This window comes from Talpa occidentalis, unplaced genomic scaffold (assembly GCF_014898055.3).
Source record: "Talpa occidentalis isolate TD23 unplaced genomic scaffold, MPIMG_talOcc4v2.1 talOcc4.12, whole genome shotgun sequence".
Taxonomy (NCBI): Eukaryota; Metazoa; Chordata; class Mammalia; order Eulipotyphla; family Talpidae; genus Talpa; species Talpa occidentalis.
Genome location: NW_023601212.1, coordinates 23,254,522 through 23,275,310, shown reverse-complemented (window position 1 = coordinate 23,275,310; position 20,789 = coordinate 23,254,522). Strand labels below are relative to the sequence as shown.

The following is a 20,789-nucleotide window of genomic DNA, read 5'->3' as shown; positions in this document are numbered from 1 at the left end:
GGGTCCAACACTTAACCATTTGTGCCCTTAGTAACTCTTTCCTCTCTACCAACCCCCCTCCTTGTAAACAACCCTGTTGTTGTTATACTCTGAGTTTGAGTCTTGTCTTGCAACTGTAAGTGCGTGAGTGAGGATATGTGAATCGTGACATCCCCCAGTTTTGCACAATTTCAGTGGCACCATCTTCTCAGATAGACAGCAGACTCTAAATTGACCTCTTGACCTCTTGTCTTTCTCCCGAAAATCCATTCTCTACACTTTATTGCTTTTTTGATGCTTCCTGTAAGATCTCATTTACCTCGGTTTACTCTGTTCACTGTAGTTGCATTCATGATACAACCAAAGCTTCACAGTATACCAGTGAGGGATATTAATAGTTCTATATGGTTCACCTCTTCAGACTAACCTTCCATCAGTACAACCTCTCATCCTTGCCTGATTACCAGCACTCTGCTATATGCTTTTCCTTTTGTAGCATACTCTTATTCTTATTTATAATTATCCTTCAGATGCCACCTGAAGGGAAAATTCTGTCCCATGCATCATACAGTTTAGGTGCTTTTTCCCATATTTCCCAGTGTAGAGCAGTCAGACTTCACACAAAGACATGAGAGCAGTCTTTACATGCTATTGCTGTTGCCTGATTGTCTTCCCTGTGAGGGAAGGTACCATGCATCTTTTCTCTCTTTTACCACTTAGTGCTTATAGGGTCTGGCACTTGGTGAGGGCATAATGGGTATTGCTTACAGTAAGTACATGACTGTTTGCTATACAAGTTTAAATTTTAAATATATGGGAAGAGTCACGGATTGTTGTTACTACTTCACCTTCCTTAAATAATTTTGTAATAATTTACTTTCCTGGGACAGTCCCACACCCCTTCTTAAATCATACTGATAGAACACAAGTATGTACTTCTTTGATTAACCTACACGGCAATAAGGAAAAGGCAAACCTATAGACAAATACCAGTAGTTTCCATGAATTGATAGGAGGGAGAGATGAATAGGTGGAACACAAAAATTTATAAGGAAGAAACCACTTTGTCTGATACTATAATGTTAGGTAAATGTCATTATACATTTGTGAAATTACAATACAATATTATCCTACTGTAGTTATGGACTCTGGATGATGATAATGTCTCAATATTCATTCATCTTCTGTAACAAACGCACCACTCCAGGGCAGGGTTTTGACAGAGAAGGAGACTATATGTAAGGGAAAGGGATTTGTGGGTTCATAGTTGAGTTGTATTTCCGACTTTACTTAGCTATGACTCTAAAACTGCTCTAAAAATAAAGTCCATTAAAAAATGGGTGAAAGTAACGGACACAGCAGAAATCAAAAGAATAATCAGTAACTACTATGAACAGTTATATGGAAACAAGTTCAACAATCTAGAGGAGATGGACAAATTCCTACAACTCTACAATCACCCAAAGCTAGATAAAGAAGAAATAGAACACCTAAACAGACCAATTACAAGCAGCGAAATTGAAATGGTAATCAAAAACCTCCCCCAAAACAAAAGCCCAGGACCTGATGGATTTACAAATGAATTCTACCAAACATTCAGAGACGAATTAGTGCCTATCCTTCACAAACTCTTCCAAAAAATTGAGAAGGAAGGGACAATACCAAACACGTTCTATGAAGCCAACATTACACTAATACCAAAACCGAACAAGGACAACACAAAAAAGGAAAACTACAGGCCAATTTCCCTAATGAACACTGATGCAAAAATCCTCAATAAAATTTTAGCTATCAGAATCCAACAATGTATCCATAAGATAATTCACCACGACCAAGTAGGATTCATTCCAGGGACACAAGGATGGTTTAACATCCGAAAATCAATCAACGTTATCCAACACATCAACAAAAAGAAATATAAAAACCATATGATAATATCAATAGATGCTGAGAAAGCTTTCGACAAAGTGCAACACCCATTCATGATAAAAGCCCTTGAAATTCTTGGGATACAAGGAACATACCTCAACATCATAAAGGCCACATATGACAAGCCAACAGCCAGTATCATTCTCAATGGTGAAAAGCTGAAAGCATTTCCAATAAGATCTGGAACAAGACAAGGATGTCCACTCTCACCACTGCTTTTCAATATAATACTGGAAGTCCTAGCCAGAGCAATAAGACAAGAGAAAGACATCCAAGGAATCCAAATAGGAAAAGAAGAAGTCAAACTATCACTATTTGCAGATGATATGATAATATACATAGAGAACCCCAAAAACTCCACAGAAAAACAAATTCAACTAATCAATCAGTTCAGTAAAGTGGCAGGATACAAAATCAATGCGCAAAAGTCAGTAGCCTTCCTATACACAAACAATAAATCTGAAGAAGAAGAAATCAAAAAAACCATCCTTTTATTATTGAAACAAAAAAAATCAAATATTTGGGAATAAATCTAACAAAAGAGGTAAAGGACCTATACAAAGAAAACTATAAAACACTGTTAAAAGAAATAGAAGAAGACACAAAGAAATGGAAAGACATCCCCTGCTCATGGATTGGAAGAATAAACATTATTAAAATGGCCATCCTACCAAAAGCAATCTACAGATTCAATGCTATTCCAATCAAAATTTCAATGTCATTCTTCAAAGAAATAGAACAATTACTGATGAAATTCATATGGAATCACAAAAAACCCCGAATAGCCAAAGCTCTCCTGAAAAAAAAAGAAGGCAATGGAGGCATCACACTCCCAGACTTCAAACTCTACTACAAAGCCATAATCATCAAAACTGCATGGTATTGGAACAAGAACAGACACACAGACCAATGGAATCAAATAGAAAATCCAGAAATAAACCCACAGATCTATGGTCAACTAATCTTTGACAAAGGAGCAAAGACTATGCATTGGAGCAAAGAAAGTTTGTTCAATAAATGGTGCTGGGAAAACTGGGTCGCTACATGCAAAAGAATGAAGCTTGACCACTACCTCACACCTTACACGAAAATCAACTCAAAATGGATTAAAGAACTAGACATAAGACCTGAAACCATAAAATATATAGAAGGAAATATAGGTGAAACACTACGTGATTTGCACATCAAAGACATCTTTACAGACACATCACCCAAAGCAGTGATAGTGAAGGCAAAGATAAACAGCTGGGACTACATCAAATTAAAGAGCTTCTGCACAGCAAAAGAGACAATAACAAAAACAAAAAGAAACCCCACCAACTGGGAGAACATTTTTACACCCAACACTAATGATAAAGGACTGATCACAAAAATCTGCAAAGAGCTGATGAGACTCAACAACAACAAAGAAAATAATCCAGTTAAAAAATGGGCAGAAGAGCTAAAAAGAAACTTCTCTGAAGAGGAAATGCAAATGGCCAATAGGCATATGAAAAAATGTTCAACATCACTTGCAATCAGGGAAATGCAAATCAAAACTACCATGAGATACCATCTTACACCAGAGAGAATGGCACATATTAAAAAAACTAGCAACAACAAATGTTGGCGAGGGTGTGGAGAAAAAGGAACTCTTCTGCACTGTTGGTGGGAGTGCAAACTGGTCCAACCACTATGGAGAGCTGTGTGGAGATTTCTGGACCTACTAAACATAGAGCTGACATATGATCCAGCAATTCCACTCCTAGGTATTTACCCAAAGGACACAGAAACATCAATTCCAAAGAGCACCTGCACCCCTATGTTTATAGCAGCACTGTTTACAATAGCTAAACTTTGGAAACAACCCAAATGCCCAAAAATAGATGACTGGATCAAGAAGATGTGGTACATATACACCATGGAATATTACTCAGTATTCAAAAAAGATAAGCACATGCAATTTGCAGCAACATGGATGGCACTGGAAGGGATCATGCTCAGCAAAATAAGCCAAAAAGAAAAAGAAAAATACCGGATGGTCTCACTCATAGCAGGAATCTAGAAAACTTAAATAAGGGACCAGGAAAATGAATAACTATAAGAAAGTGAAAATCAGAATCAACAAAAAACTATGAAACAGAGACACTTTTGGGGGGGTGGGGGGTGGGAGGGGAGGGATTGGGATCAGAAAGGGGGGGTTGCAACTGTATGGGGAATATAAAAATAAAATTTATTATTAAAAAAATGGGTGAAAGTGTATAAATTTTAAGCTATAAAATAAGTCATGGGAATGTAAGGTACAACATGGTGTTTGTAGTTAAGAAAATCATTATGTATATTTGAAACTTGCTAAAAGAATATATATTAGAAGTTCTCATCACAAAAAATAATTGTAATATGTGTGGTGATGGACGTTATCTAAAATTATGGTGATGATCACCTCACAATATCTACACATTTTGAATCATTATGTTGCACAACTGCTACTGATATGTCAACTATATCTCAATTTAAACAAAGTAACAATCCAATCAAAAAATGGTCAAAAGACCTAAAAACAGGCACATGAAAAAAATTTTCAACATCACATGTTTTCAGGGAAATGCAAATTGAAACCAATGAGATACCAACTCACACCGGTATATATGACTTTAAATTTTAAATATATGGGAAGAGTCACTGACTGTTGTTACTCCTTCCTTAAATATTTTTGTAATAATTTACTTTCCTGGGACAATATCTATGGTCAGCTTGTAAGAGAAAGCATAAGGGAGGATGTCTCCAGTGTTTTGACCTCAACAATGTAAAGGATAGAGTTGTCATTTCCAAATATCTGGAAAAGTGTGTGAGGACCTTAGATGGTTATTACATGCACAGAGGTCATGTCTTCATTTTCTAGAGAAAAGCTCCTTTAGGTTTGTATATATTATTGGCATGCCAGTGATAATGTAAATAATATTTTCCATGAAACAGAGCAAAAGATTCTACATTCAAGAAAGGGACCACACAGTACCAAGAGAACAAAGGCGAGGAGTAGATAAGCACTGAGGACAGTTTCACACATGCTCACACATTTCTGAAGGAAGCATGTTACTTAAATAGCTTTCGCTGTCAACATAAAACTCTTCTCCTGCAATCAGACTGTGACCAAAATTAGTCTAAAAAGAAGAAAATAGCACAAAGCACAAAGATGCAGAAAATAGCACAAAGCAATTAGACAGCTAATGTACCCTCCCCGTACTGTTTGACTCTTCACTCTAAGTGTCAGAAGAAAATCATCTTGCTGGGATTTAGAAAATCTGGACACACATACTACAAAATAGCACTGTGTATTGCCCTGCTTTCTGTCTTTTGGGGATTCAGATTCTTTATATTGCACAAATACAATTCTTTTCCTCCAAGTTCTGAGAAACAAAATAGTTAAGACCTTCTGAAATGTGAAATTCACAGAGCATACCTATCACCTTCATAGGACTTATATCAACTTAAATAATTTTGCAAGTAGTTGGGTGATGTCTTGGCCATCCTTCAAGACTGCTTCATGACAGTAGTGGCCGTGGCTCACTTTTATGCCTTTGTTTATCTAATACCTAGAGCAATAAATGACACATGAATGAATGAACACATTGAATGAATGAATTTCTGTGAATAAGAATTTTAAATGAAGTAAATAAAACATAATTCTGTTTTCTGCTTGGAGGGAGAATGCATTTAGCCAAAATCCAAATACTTATTTATTCCAAGGAAGCAAAAGTAGCTTTCCTAAGATGAGTTAGTAAGTGAAAGAACAAGAATGGATTAAAGCTAGTCCCTTGGACCATGAAGCCCAAACTTTTACAATCATGTTGATAAAGACATGGTTATTTTTGTATTAGTAAAGCACTGGATTACTTATATTTCATTTTTCCTTACACTACATGAAGATAAAGGAGATGAACGTTTTACAAATTTATTCTTTAGCCCAAACACTTTAGATTTTCTTACCCACAATTTAGATATTCTGTGCCAAGGCTCAGACATGCTTAGGATCTTCTTTAAACTGAGATCCCGTCTTAAATATTATATCTTCAGAAAAGTCTTTCCTAACACACTATTGAAGTAGTCTTATGACTCCTGTCATTGTCATTCTGGTTTCTTTCAGTATATTATGTATTAGTACCATATTTTTTAATTAATTTATCATTTTTAGATTTTGGGATTACAGGGTTATATTTTGATCAACATCTATATAAACTATATTGACTTCTACCAAAAGTCACTTTTTATGCTATACATTCTGTGGGTTTTGACAAGTGTGTAAGGACATATAGTCACCATACAGCTCATACCAAGTAATTTCAATGCCCCCAAAATCACCTGTGTTCTACCTGTTCATCCCTCCCTTCTTTCCCCAAATCCCTGACAACCACTGATCTTCATACTCTCTTCATAGTTTTTTTCTTTTGACTGAATAATACTCCATTGTATGAAAACAGTTTATCCACTCATCTATTAAGGACATTTAGTTGCCCCCAAGTTTTGACAATTATGAGTAAAGCTGTATAAATATGCATGTGAAGGTGTTTATGTGAATGCACATTTTCCGGTAAACACCACGGAGACCTACTGCTGCATCATATGGTAAAAACTACCTAGTTTTGTTAAAACTGCCAAATGACCTTCCAGAATAGTTATATCTTTTTTTTTTAAAGATTGATTGATTTATTTATACAAGCACTGGGTACAGTCAGAAGTGTGGGAGGGTGAGAGAATTCGCCAGAGCCAGAGCAGGGAACAGAACAGGCAGACTAATGAAGTACACTGCTGAGGGGTGCAGCAGGAGGCAGGAGAGGTCTGCGCGCCATGTGGGACCCTCGCCCGGCGGCCGGGGATCGAACCAGCGCTGCAGAGGCTGCGGGCAGCTTCGCCACCGGGGAGGCCCAGTTATATCATTTTATATTCCCATCAGACATAAATGAAATTTCTGTTATTTCTCAAACTTGTCAGCACTTTGTACTGCTAGTGTTTTGGATTTTAGCCATTTTACTCCATATGTTGTAGTATCTCATTGTTTTAATTTACAATTTCATGATGACATATGTTGAGTAACATTTCATATGTTTATACACTATCTGTACATCATCTTGGGTGAGATGTCTGTTGAGATTTTTAAAAAAATTTCTTTATATATTACATTATTTTTCTTTTTTTAATATTTTATTTTGTATAATTTTTATATCATTTTTCATTTTTGCACAATGTATGCATTTTCATTTTGGTTATATTCCCCATACAATTGCACCCCTCCCCTTATTTTGACCCTAGTCCTTCCTCTCCCCAGGGCCTCTCCCCCCCGTAGTGTGTCTCTGGTTTATAGTTGCTTGTTGATTTTGATTTTTACTTTGTATTAGTCTTTTTCCTGGTCCCTTATTTAGGTTTTCTAAATTCCTGCTATGAGTGAGACCATCTGGTATTTTTCTTTTTCTTTCTGATTTATTTCGCTGAGCATGATCCCTTCCAGCTCCATCCATGTTGCTGCAAACTGCATGTGTTTATCTTCTTTGATTGCTGAGACTCAACAAAAACAAAGAAAATAATCCAGTCAAAAAATGGGCAGAAGAGCTAAAAAGAAACTTCTCCAAAGAGGAAATGCAAGTGGCCAACAGGCATATGAAAAAATGTTCAATATCACTTGTAATCAGGGAAATGCAAATCAAAACTACCATGAGATACCATCTTACACCAGTGAGAATGGCACATATTAAAAAATACTAGCAACAATAAATGTTGGCGAGGTGTGGAGAAAAAGGAACTCTCCTGCACTGTTGGTGGGAGTGCAAACTGGTCCAACCACTATGGAGAGTTATGTGGAGACTTCTTGACCTACTGAAGATAGAGCTTACATATGATCCAGCAATTGCACTCCTAGGTATTTACCCAAAGGACACAGAAACATTAATTCCAAAGGACACCTGCATCCCTATGTTTATAGCAGCACTATTTACAATAGTTAAGCTTTGGAAACAACCCAAATGCCCCAAAACAGATGACCGGATCAAGAAGATATGGTGCATATACACAATGGAATATTACTCTTTTTTTTAACAATGTTTGCTTTCTTTTCTCGGGTATAGTCCCCATAGAATTTCCAACCAGTTCACCCGTGCACCATCACCATAGTCCCTTGTGCTCTTCCCTCTCTCATTTTGATCCCTCTCCCTCCCCTGCAGAATGTCTCTGAATTTGTCAAATATATACCTATAAATAACTGGTATCTAAAACTGATGAAGAACTCAACAATAAGAAAACAAAACAAAACCCCAAATTAAAAATAAAATATCTCTGATTTATAGTTGTCTGTTTATTTTTGTTTTGTTTTGTTATTTTTTTATTGCTATTATTTTTTTCCCCAAAAAAAATTTTTATAGGTATGTATTTGTCAAAATTTCTCCCCAGGTTGCAAGTTGTCTTTTCATTGATTTAATAACATCTTTTGGAGGTAGTAATTTTACTTCTAATGAAGCCCAACATCATTTTCTTCTTTTATGGATTTTTTTATTGGTTTCGTCTATAAAAAAGCCATTACCAAACTTTAATTTACTTTATCTTATTCCATTTTCTAAGAGTTTTATGTCTTACATTTAGAACTATAACCACTTCTAGTTAATTTTTGTGAAAGATATGAGGTATGTTCACACTCATTGTTTTTTTTTTTTTTGCACAAGGATATTGACTTTTTCTAGCACCATCTGTTGAAAAGACTGTTATTTCTTCCTACAATATTTCTGCAAGTCTGTTTCTGATTTCTCTATTCTTCTCTATTAATCTGTATATTCTTTAGTGTAAACCTAGGGAGCAATTGCCCATCCTTCCCTTGTTCCTAATCTGAGCAGAAAAACATTCAGATTCAGTTTATTAATATTAAATATGATGGGGCCAAAGGAGGTTTTACAAACTCTGGTGACAAGCTGCCTATGTAACTTTATCAAACCAGAAAAAAAAATTAGCAGGAAGGTAGTTCTTCCTATCTGAGTGATATTGCTACTGATGAGAAGTATTTTTACTGTTACAGAAGAATAGATCTTAATGGACAAAATGATAGAATAAATAGTTATAAGCCAAAAAACAAGAGTAACTCTGCTTTTGGAGCACACATGAATCATTCCATTTTTGCAAAAGCTTTTCTCCTTCCAAGAAATAAGATCAGTCATACATAGTTCTGTATATTGGGAATGCCAATATTCTACATCTGCCATTTTTATATGCAAATATACTTATTAATTGCTCATCTTCTTGGTGAATTTTACCTCTGAGAATCTCCCTTAGATTTTTTTTTTTTTTTGGTCCTTGGAGATTAATGTACTTATTCATCTCCTTGGAGGTCAAAGTCCTATGAACCACTGAAAGTATTCCCTTGCTTAGAAAGGGCAGCTCAGGGTATAGTAATGAAGGGAATCTCACTATGGCTCACTCAGTATCATTAAATATTAGAGCTATAATAGGTCTCAGCAATCATCCACCCACTCCATCCTCCTATAGAAAAGCAGAGGTGAAGTACCTTTCCCAAAGTCACAGTGTGAATGGGTGACACAGCTGGAAAAAGAACTTGGCTTTAGAGATGGTAAGAGTGGGTTTGATTTCCTCTTCCTTTCCTAAAGTTGCCATCTGATTTATTTTACACTTGGTGCTCACACAGCACACTCTAAACAGGGTCTGCAAGGCAGTAGTGCTGACATTATGACTCCATCCATGTGACAGGAAAGAAAATATCTCATTTTGACAGCATTCAAGTGTACAAATTCTGCATGCCTTTTTCCTAAAGCATTCAAAACAATAGAAATTATGTGAATTTTGAGTTTATATTCCAATAAAACTACCCCAAAATAAGTCATTATTACTAGCTTAATGCAAATGAAGTTGGAAGAAAAGTTTTCTGTTGCTATGGGAGTGCGATAGGTAGAAAAATAGAAAAAGTCTTGTATTCCTACTTATGCCTACATATTTTTATTGTGCAGAACAATATACTGAACTTCCATCCTAGAAAGAAAAATACATAGCCGACTTCATACTCATTTGAATTATAGAATTCAAAATAAAATTGAAAATTTCCTTAACTTGGAGCATCAAGGTCACTGAGATCCCCTTGTGCTCAGTACCTTGTTTCAACACATGCACTTACTCTCCACTTCCTGCTGGAGAAGGGTTCTGTGTTGCATACTAAGTAACAATCCACTGCGCATAAAGGATACCAGCAAACCTGAGTATTACCTTTTGTACTCTTGATTAAAACTTGATGTCCTCAGCACTGAGGTGCCTGCACTATAAGATGTTATCTCAGAGAATTCATAAGTGTTGAGTGCCTGTGTGTCCCAAATGCCAATTTAATCTTTGATGCTATAAAAGTAATTACAGCTTGACTTGTCTGATTTTCTATGACAATTTTCATTGAGTACATTGTATTGATATTTTACTATAACTGCTTGTGTATCTGGCTAAGTATAACACAATCATGACATAGTATATATACTCATAATAGGATTCTAGCATAACATAATTGTATAATTATAGCAGTAGTTTATTATTGAAAGCCTTTTCTAATTTCATTACTATTTTTTCCTTTCAAATCAGTAAAAAAAAACATTGCCAATCATGAGAACATAGTCTGTTAAAAAAATTCTTGTGGTTTTTCTTTTTCCTAGCCACACATACCCTGATTTGTAAAGGAAATGACTGAGTGCAATTTTTCCACTGAGTTTGTCCTAGAAGGATTAACACACCAGCCAGAACTCCAGCTGCCCCTCTTCTTCCTCTTTCTGGGAATCTACGTGGTCACTGCAATGGGAAACCTGGGGATGATCCTCCTAATCACTTTCAATGCCAAGCTCCAATCTCCCATGTACTTCTTTCTGGGTAATTTGTCATTCATCGATCTCTTTTACTCATCAGTTGTTACCCCCAAACTCCTGGGAAACTTTGTTTTGGAGCAGAATGTTATTTCCTACCATGGATGTATGACACAGCTTTTCTTCTTTTGTGTTTTTGCTATTGCAGAGTGTTATATGCTGTCAGCAATGGCATATGATAGATATGTGGCTATCTGTAATCCACTGCTGTACAGTGTCACCATGTCCCAAAAGGTTTGCAATGCATTGGTGGCTGGGGTCTACACTATAGCAATACTTGGAGCATTAGCCTCTATGATCTCCGTGGTCATGCTATCCTTCTGTGGGGACAATGTCATCCACCATTACTTCTGTGATATAATTCCTCTTCTCAAGTGCTCATCTTCCAACACTCATGCAAATAAGCTTCTAGTGATATTCTTGGGTGGATTCAACACGCTGTCAACAACTGGAACCATCTTTATCTCCTATATCTTCATTATTGCCAATGTTCTTCGAATTCCCTCAGCTGCAGGCAGGTCCAAAGCCTTTGGCACCTGTGGCTCTCATCTGACAGCTGTTGGGATCTTTTATGGCTCCATCACATTTATGTATTTTAAGCCCTCCTCCAGCAGCAGATTGACACAGGAGAAGGTGGCCTCTGTGTTCTACACCACGGTGGTCCCCATGGTGAATCCCTTGATCTATAGCTTGAGAAATAAAGATGTAAAGAATCTGCTGAGGAAAGTCCTGAGGATGAGGTAAGGTCACCTCACAGGGTAGATGTCAGTCATTGAATGTCATGGCAACAGTGTTCTGATTTCTTCTACTTAAATTTCTTTTGTTTTTTTTCTGAAAGTAAACATCCCATTCTCATTTCTTCTCCCTTATTTGTTTATTGTTGCCTCCTTTATATAGTTAATACACATATGAGCATACCCTTGAGCAAACTTTTACATATTTGATTCAATTGATCATTGATGAATTCTCAGAGGTTCATTTTGAAAGACTCTTCTCCATGAAATTCTCAGAGTCTTTCTTCCTTTCCTATTAGAAAAAACCAGGATAGAATATCTGAACTGGTATTCATGGGAAAAGTCCAAAATTCATTGTTTAATTTGCTAATGTCATGGTCCCTCTATAAGTCCTCCTGCCTTTTTCTTCTGCCATGTCTCTTTGTCCTGCAAAGTCTACTTCCAAAATTAATAAACATTGGCAAAAATGAATGGGGAAATTTTTGACAATAGCCTAGCACAATGTAGGCTAATAAAATTGTTTACTAAAAGGATCTTCATTCTCACAAAGCTCAGAGGCAACTGACAATACTCTCTGTTTACAGTTCCACTTTGTAAGTGATGGATTTCCTTGGAAATCTCAGGTTAGTGATCTTGGACCTCTTCCTAAGAAACAAACTCTATTTCATTCCCAGATCGTATTTCCTAAGGAATTCTTTCTCCCCCCACAAGCACTCATGTTAAAATTGGGATAGACCTGAGTTCTCACTAACTCTGATTTAGACATCTGTTGTCTTCCATCTTCTAATATCTAATGCTGTCTTTCTTCTAAGTAGTAGTTTTCCTCTAGTGTGTTGTTCAGTCTTCAAGTATTAAAGGATTTCCCTGGTTTCCTTTGATTAACCATTTCTAGTTAGAAATGGATTTTGGTCCTAGATATGATTTCAGTCTTCATGAATTTGTTTTATGACCCAAAATGTGCTAATTCTGGAATATGTACCATATGCACTAGAAAAAATGTGTGTTCTCTTAGTTTGCATGCAGTGCCCTGTGCATCTTTATTAGGTCCCTCTGTCAGTAACCTTTTTTTAAAGGTGTTTTTTATTGTCACAGAAATGATCAATGTTATGAAAAAATCAGTTCTCCAAATATAAGTCAGTCTCTTTCTGGATTCTTAATTCTATTTGTCTACTTGATGTCTACGTAATCTGGAGTACCATGTTGTTATCACAGCAACTTTAATATCAAAACATTGGTTGATCCCAGGAGTGTCAGTCCTCTAACATATTGTTATTCGAAGTTGTGCAGTTCTAAATATCTTCTGTATTGCCATACAAATTTCAGAATGGAGATGTCAATATTTATATACACACACACACATTTATGTTACTGTATTGGATTCTCTTGAATATGAAGATCAATTTAGGGAGTTTTCCCATCCTGGCAATACTGATATTTCTATCCCAAGGACATGGTAAACCATGCCAGGTATTTAAGTCATTTTTGTGCAATCTTTTGTAGTTTTTAATATAAAGGTTTGTACATATATTGTGAGATTTCCTCTTTCATATTTCCTCTTGCTTGATGCAATGTTGGTTTTTTTCCCCCACAGATAAAGAGGTGATATTTGTATGTTAATATTGTACCTGGCAGTCTAGATAAAAGGACATATTGGCTAAAGTGACTGTTTTGAGTTGATCACTAGAGTTTTCTACAGTTGTAGTTGTGCTTCAATGTTAATACCTTTCACTTATATTTATTGTCTGGTTTGGTATCAGGGCAATTTGACTCATATTTATGAATTAACAAGTATTTTCTCTTCCTCAGAATTGTTTCTCTTTTCTTCTTTAGAGTGCTAATTCTTAGTAAAAATGGGCAAAATAAGATCAATGAATATGAGGAAAGATTCCTTCTTGAAAATGAGAATCAAAGCTAACAAATAGTTAGAGATTGCCTCTGAGAAAGGTTCTCAGGAGTCAGGAGGGGTAGAGAAAGTATGCCTTCTTTTCCACTGTGAGTCCTGTTGAATTATTCAGCTTTAAATCACTACACAGTGAAAAAGTTCTAAGGATCAGCTATACAGTTTGTGCTAACAGTAATAGTTTGTACAATTAAAACTTTGAGAGAGTAGCTCTCATGTTAAGTTTTTTTTAATCATAAATAACTTTAGTTATATTTTAATGACTATTTTATGTTTATATATTTTTTATATATTGATGTGTTGGGTGTTTCTAACAGTATATAAGTTTCAGTTGTGCTTCATTATATATCAACATCTGTATCTACTACATTAAGTTCATTCCTAAAAGTCCAATTCTCAGTTCACAGTAGATGCTGTTTGCCTAATTCACAAAACAAGCTTCCCCATTCCTTCTGGTAACCAATAATCTGTTCTTCATAGTTTGAAAAGATAACTTTTGTTTTATTTAGCTCAGTTGTTTATTTTGTTTTTTTTTTTTTGCACCATATGTCAGTGAAATCATATGTTTTTTTTCTCTTCTTCCGACTTCACTAAGCATATTACCTTGAAGGTCCTTCCATTTTGTTGCATTTTTGAAGGTCCTTCCATTTTTATAGCTGAGTAATATTCCATTTTATATTATATTATCACATTATCTTTATCAATCATCTGTTGTTGGGCAATTAGGTTGTTGCCAGTTCTTAGCATTGCAAATAATGTTGCAATGATCATGGGTGAGCTAACATATTTTTTAAATAGTGTTTGTGTATCTGCAACTAAATACCCAGAATTGGGATGACCAGATTAATTAGAATTTGCATTTCTAGTATTTTGTGGCTCTCCATACTGCTCTCCATAATGGCTACCCCATTTTCATTCCCAACAACAGTGCAAAGCTACTGTTTTTCCACTTTCTCTCCAACACTTGTTGTTTAGTGCCTTTTGAAAGCCAGACATCCTCACAGGTGTGAGGTGGTACTTTATGTTTTTTATTTGAATTTTTCAAGTACATGAGGTTTGGAACATCTTTTCACATGCTTGATGTCTTGGAAAAGTGTCTATTCAGATCCTTTAACCATTTATTAATTGGGATGTATGTTTTATCATTGTTAAGTTTTATGAGTTCCTCATAATTTTGGATGATAACCACTTACTGAAATGGGGGTGAAAAATGTGTGATTTGCAAATATCTTCTCCCATTTAGTAGCAAGTCCTTTCATTTTCCTGATAATTTCTTTCACCAACGAAAGCTTTTATTTTGATATAGTTCTACTTGTTTATGTTTCTCCCCCTTTGCTGTTGGATGTAATGTCAAGGAGCATTTGTAGGTATTTTCTTCTACATAGTTTTTGGTTTCTTGTTGTCCATGCAAGTCTTTAGTACATTTTGAATTAAATGTTGTTGATGGAATTAGGCAATGGTCTAGTCTCAGACTTGATTTAATTTAGAGATAAGTGGAAATAAATTTTGCATTCATGTTGTCATACTCATAAACTGCAACTTAAGGAAATTTTGCTATGGAAGCAAAGGCTCTAGGGCTGTATTCTGAATTTTTACCAGTGAACTGAATTTTGGACTTTCCTCATGGGCATAAGTCTCACTCAGGAATACATGGCCGAGCCCATGGTAAAAAGATAAGACAGAGTCTCTAAGGAAATCACAGCACAATACCCCTGTTAGATGAAGGGGACACTGACAACCTCTCTGATTTTCTGCCTCTGTAGTCACAGGTTAAATAAATATCATTGAAAACATAAAAAGCTCTTAAATTACACCTCAAATGTTTGAAAAAAAAATACCCACATAATCTGGTATGGGACTCTATTTGAATTCACATACTATGTATGCCAGAGATATACAGAAATGTCTCCATTAGGCTAGGTGCAAAAAATATAAGCGCAGATGTTAACTAACCCCAACCACTGTACAGAAATAAACACGAAAGGCAGAAGAAATGAGAGGAAGAGAAGTCAACAAAATGAAGAAACCACCAATTTTACTTATAGTGAAGAGGGAGAACTGGACACAACCTAGGGTAGTTCTCACTTCTAAAGAGACATCAGGCTCTTTAGTAACCAGAGACTGAAGTGGGCTACCCCATAACACTAGGGATATAAATCATATGAGAAAAAATCATCTTGGTCTTACAATTTCTTCTATTTTAAATTGGGTGATATTATTCTTCTATGATGATAATTATGTTTTTGTTTATAAAAGCTTGTATATTTCAATGCTATTTTAATAAAATGATTTTACTCATTCTTCTCTGAGTGTTTCTTTTTTTTTTTAAAGATTTTTTTTTTATTTATTTATACGAGCACTGGGTACATACAGTCAGAAATGCGGGAGGGTGAGAGAATTCACTAGAGCCAGAGTGGGGAGCAAAGCAGGCAGAAGGAACTGCTGAGGGGAGCAGCAGGTGGCAGGAGAGTTCTGCGCGCCATGTGGGACCCTCCTCCGGTGGCCAGGGATCAAACCGGCGCTTCAGAGGCTGTGGGGCAGCTTCACAACTTCGCAACCCAGCGCTCAACCGCTGCGCCACTGGGGAAGCCCTGAGTGTGTTTCTTTATGTAGATTATTTGCTGGTATTTAGTGTCTGTGTGTATATCTCAACTGTAGGATGCATTTCCATTTTTTAAATATTTTTAAATGTTTTAAATGAGCAAGTGTAAAAATTAAGTGATTCTAAAAGCTAAAATATTGGTAGATTTGACCAAAAAAATCTTGCAGAGTAATTATTTGTTTCTTATATGGTATACCAGAAATTTAGATGTCAGTAACCAAATTGATGCTTATCCCATTCATACATATTAATTCTAAATATTGAGGTTGAAGTCAGTTTTTGGCAGATAAATATTCACTATTTCCATAAGATAAGTTGAAAATACCATCTATCCTTCAATGAATTGATTTTGCTTCTTTGTCAATGATTGGTTGACTACATTTCTGTAGAGTTTTGTGTGAGCTCCCTATTCTATTCTGCTCCAGTATTTTTTGTTTATTTGGGTTTTTTACTTTGTAGTACCTCTCTGTCTGGCTACCGTAGTTGTAGCAATCTTTAAGTGGGGTAATTTCCATCTTCTGGAAGGTCAAATTTGTCTGACATTAGTTTTCTCTTACAGTATTCAGGTGGATATCTTTTGCTTTCCATTTATTTCTCTAGTTTTACAAATATCTTTTAAAATAACTTTTAAATTATTAGTAATTTTAAAAATTTACTGACTTTCCAATCATTTAGAAAATTATATAATCTGGAGGGTACACCTGTATACCTCCATGTGTCACAGACCCTTCATGAATGTTCCAAGGCCAATGCCCTATCACTTTCCTCCCCCATCTCATCTTCTCTAGTCTCCAACCTCTGCTATCCATGGAGACTAAGAATTTTTCATTTATTTGTTTTGACAGCTTTTTTTTCCTATTCCTCAAATGAGTGAAACTGTCAGATAACTATCTTTCCCTTTCTGACTTACTTCATTTAGCATAATCACCTCAAGTCCCATCCATTTTCCAAAAAATCTTGCTGTTATTTTGATGATAATACATTGGCACTATAGATATATTTATTTCAACACATATATAAACAATTAACTATTAAGAAATGACATCTTAACAATATTGATGCTTCCTATCTATGATCATGGAGTATCTCTCCATTAATGTAGATCTTTATTTCTCCCATAAAAAACTTAAAATTTCACTCACATGGACTTAAATATATTTTATAGATTTGTAACAAAGTACTTTTTGCTAACGTATAAGTGCTAAAGTAATGGCATTATGATTAAATATGAGATAAATTCATGCCACTTGCAGCTATATGGTGGAGCTTGAAAGGATCATGTGAAGTGAAATAAGTCAGAAGAAGAAAGAAAAACACCAGATGGTGTCATTAATATGTGGAACATAAAGTCATTAAATTAACAGACAGATAAAGACAAACTGAAAAGCTAACCCTTGATAACTGGCTACAGAACTGAGACAACAATGGGGAGTGTGTGAGGGGGAGAACAGAACAGGATGGAGGGAGGTATTATGGTCCATCGTGGTGGAGTAAGGGCAAATTGGTAGTAGATATACTATGGTGGTAATATGTGGTGGGGATACCCCAGAGTCACCTCAGTTAGACTTTAATTACTTTTTTTAAAATGATAGCACAAAAGAGTTCAAAATGTAAAAGCAACACTCTCATGCTTTGTTTTTGGAACACAGAAATGGAAAGGCTGGGGTTTTGCTCACTGATGGAGAACAGCTGCATGTCTGATTGTTATCATCCTACAATATACCAGAAGGGAGACATTCCAATTTTGCAAGAAAGCTTGCCCTTCTAAGAAGTAAGATTAATCATAATCCTGTATATTGGGAATGTCCATACTTCATGTCTACCATGATTCTGTATGCCAGTATAACTGATTAATTGCTTTTATCTTCCTGGGAGAATTTCACCTCTGAGAATTTCCCTTGGATTTTTTTGGTCCTTGGAGAATACTGTACTCATTCATCTCCTTGGAGGTCAAAGTCCTGTGAACAACTAAAAGTATTCTATTGCTTAGAAAGGGCAGCTGAGGATATAGGAATGGAGGGGAATCTCACTACTGCTCACTCAGTATCATTAAATCTTAGAACTATAACAGGTCTAAGCGATCATCCACCCACTCCATCCTTCTGTAGACAAGCCAAGGTGAAGAACTTTTCCCAAAGTCACAGTGTGAATGGGTGACACAGCTGGAAAAGGAACTTGACTTTAGAGATGGTAAGAGTGGGATTTGATTTCTTCTTCCTTTCCTAGAGTAGCCATCTGATTCATTTTATACTTGGTGTTCATACAGCACTCTCTAAACAGGGTCAGCAAGGCACTAGAATGGTAATGTCTGTCATATAGCTGACAGTACGAATCTATCCACAGTCACCAGTTTTTGACTGCACTCAAGTGCACACATTCTACCTGCCCTTTGCCTAAAGCATTCATTTGAAATGGAATTACTAGGGTGCATTTCAAGTTTATATTGCGATGAAACTACAGTTTGGTCAAACATATGTGGTTGTTACTAGCCCAATGCAACTGAAGATGGAAGGAAAGCATTTTCTGTTGCCTATGGGCATGCAGTGGGTAGAAAAATAGGGGAAATCTTTTGTTATCCTCCTTATAGCTACATATTTCTATTATACAGCTATAATATACTGAAATTATTTCCTAGAAAGAAAAATGTATAGCTGATTTCATACTCATTTGAATTATAGACCTCAGAATAAAATAAAAACCTCCTTAACTTGGAGCTTAATTTATCTGAGATTCCCCTTGTGCTCAGTACCTTGTTTCAACACATGCATTTATGCACACTTCCTGCTGGAGAAGGGATCTGTGTTGTATGCTAAGTAACAATCCACTGCACATAAAAGATGCCAGCAAACCTGAATATTACCTTTTGCACTCTTAATTCAACCTCGATGTCCCCAGCATGAGATTTACCAAATAAGTTGTCCTTTCATAAAATTCATAATTGCTGAATGCCTGTGTGTTCCAGACACCAATTTAATCTTTGATGCTAAAAAAGTAATTACAGCTTTATGTTACCTGATTTCCTAAACAATTTTCATGAGCACGTTGTATTGATATTTTATTTTACTATATCTTCTTGTGTATTGGACTAAATTTGACACAATAACAGACATTGAAAATATAATCATAATAAGATATGGGCTTAAATGTGTAATTACAGCAGCAGATCATTATTGAGAGCCTGTTTGAATTTCATTGTCACTTTGTTTTTCAGTCAAAAGAGTAAACTTGACAATCATGAGAACATAGTTTTGGAAATATTCCTGTGATTTTTCTTTTTCCTAGCTACACATACCCTGATTAGTAAGAGAGATGACTGAGTGCAATTTTTCCACTGAGTTTGTCCTAGAAGGATTAACACACCAGCCAGAACTCCAGCTGCCCCTCTTCTTCCTGTTTCTGGGAATCTACGTGGTCACTGTAATGGGAAACCTGGGGATGATCCTCCTAATCACTTTCAATGCCAAGCTCCAATCTCCCATGTACTTCTTTCTGGGTAATTTGTCATTCATCGATCTCTTTTACTCAACAGTTGTTACCCCCAAACTCCTGGGAAACTTTGTATTGGAGCAGAATGTTATTTCCTACCCTGGATGTATCACACAGCTTTTCTTCTTTTGTGTTTTTGCAACTGGAGAGTGTTATATGCTGTCAGCAATGGCATATGATAGATATGTGGCTATCTGTAATCCTCTGCTGTACAGTGTCACCATGTCTCAAAAGGTGTGCAATGCACTGGTGATTGGAGTCTATACCATGGCAATAAATGTAGCTTTAGCCTATACGATCTCCATGGTCATGCTATCCTTCTGTGGGGACAATGTCATCCACCATTACTTCTGTGATATAATTCCTCTTCTCAAGCGCTCCTCTTCCAACACTCATGCAAATGAGCTTCTATTGTTATTCTTGGGTGGATTCAATGTGCTGTCAACAACTGGGGCCATCATTGTCTCCTACATCTTCATTATTGCCAATGTTCTTCGCATTCCCTCAGCTGCAGGCAGGTCCAAAGCCTTTGGCACCTGTGGCTCTCATCTGACAGCGGTTGGGATCTTTTATGGCTCCATTGTATTTATGTATTTAAAGCCCTCCTCCAGCGGCAGCATGACACAGGAGAGGGTGGCCTCTGTGTTCTATACTACGGTGGTCCCCATGCTGAATCCCTTGATCTATAGCTTGAGAAATAAAGATGTAAAGAATGTGCTGAGAAAAGTCCTGGGGATGAGGTCTGGTCACCTCACGGGGTAGGAGTCAGTTACTGAAGGTCACAGCAGCAGTGTTTTGGTTTCTACATCTTAGAACTCACTTTTGTCTGAAACAAAATGTCCCATTCTCATTTCTTCTCCCTTAACTGCTTAATGTTGCCTATTTTTACAGTTTATACACATATGCAGCACACCCCTTGAGCAAACTTTACATATTTGATTCAATTGATCATTGATGAATTCTCAGAGGTTCATTTTGAAAGATTCTTCTCAATGGAATTCTCAGGGTCTTTCCTCCTTTCCTATAAGGAAAAACCGGGTGAGAAAAATGGGCAAGGTAAGACGACTAGATGAGGAAAGAATCATTCTTGAAAATGAATGCCTCTGAGAAAGTGTTCTCAGGAATCAGTAGGAGTGGAGAAAGTAAGCCGCCTTTTCAACTGTGATCATGGGAAAAGGCCAAAATTCGTTGTATAGTTTGTTGCTTTGATAGTCCCTTTATATGTCCTCCTGCCATTTTCTTCTGCCAGGTCTCTCTCTCCTTAAAAGTCTACTTCCAAAATGAATAAATACTTG

At 36.2% G+C, this 20,789-nt stretch overlaps 3 protein-coding genes across 3 annotated transcripts in view; all 3 read left to right on the top strand.

Moving 5' to 3' along the window:
- Positions 1-20,789, top strand: part of LOC119242111 (olfactory receptor 151-like) — a 368,040-nt gene that overhangs the window by 293,818 nt on the left and 53,433 nt on the right. The gene's annotated exons all lie outside the window — the stretch shown is intronic.
- On the top strand, positions 10,596-11,516 carry LOC119239922 (olfactory receptor 8D1-like). The gene has a single exon (XM_037504313.2). It carries the CDS (start codon positions 10,596-10,598, stop codon positions 11,514-11,516), a length of 921 nt encoding a protein of 306 aa, XP_037360210.1.
- LOC119242116 (olfactory receptor 8D1-like) lies at positions 19,315-20,256 on the top strand. Its single transcript, XM_037507896.2, has one exon. It carries the CDS (start codon positions 19,318-19,320, stop codon positions 20,254-20,256), a length of 939 nt encoding a protein of 312 aa, XP_037363793.2. The 5' UTR covers positions 19,315-19,317.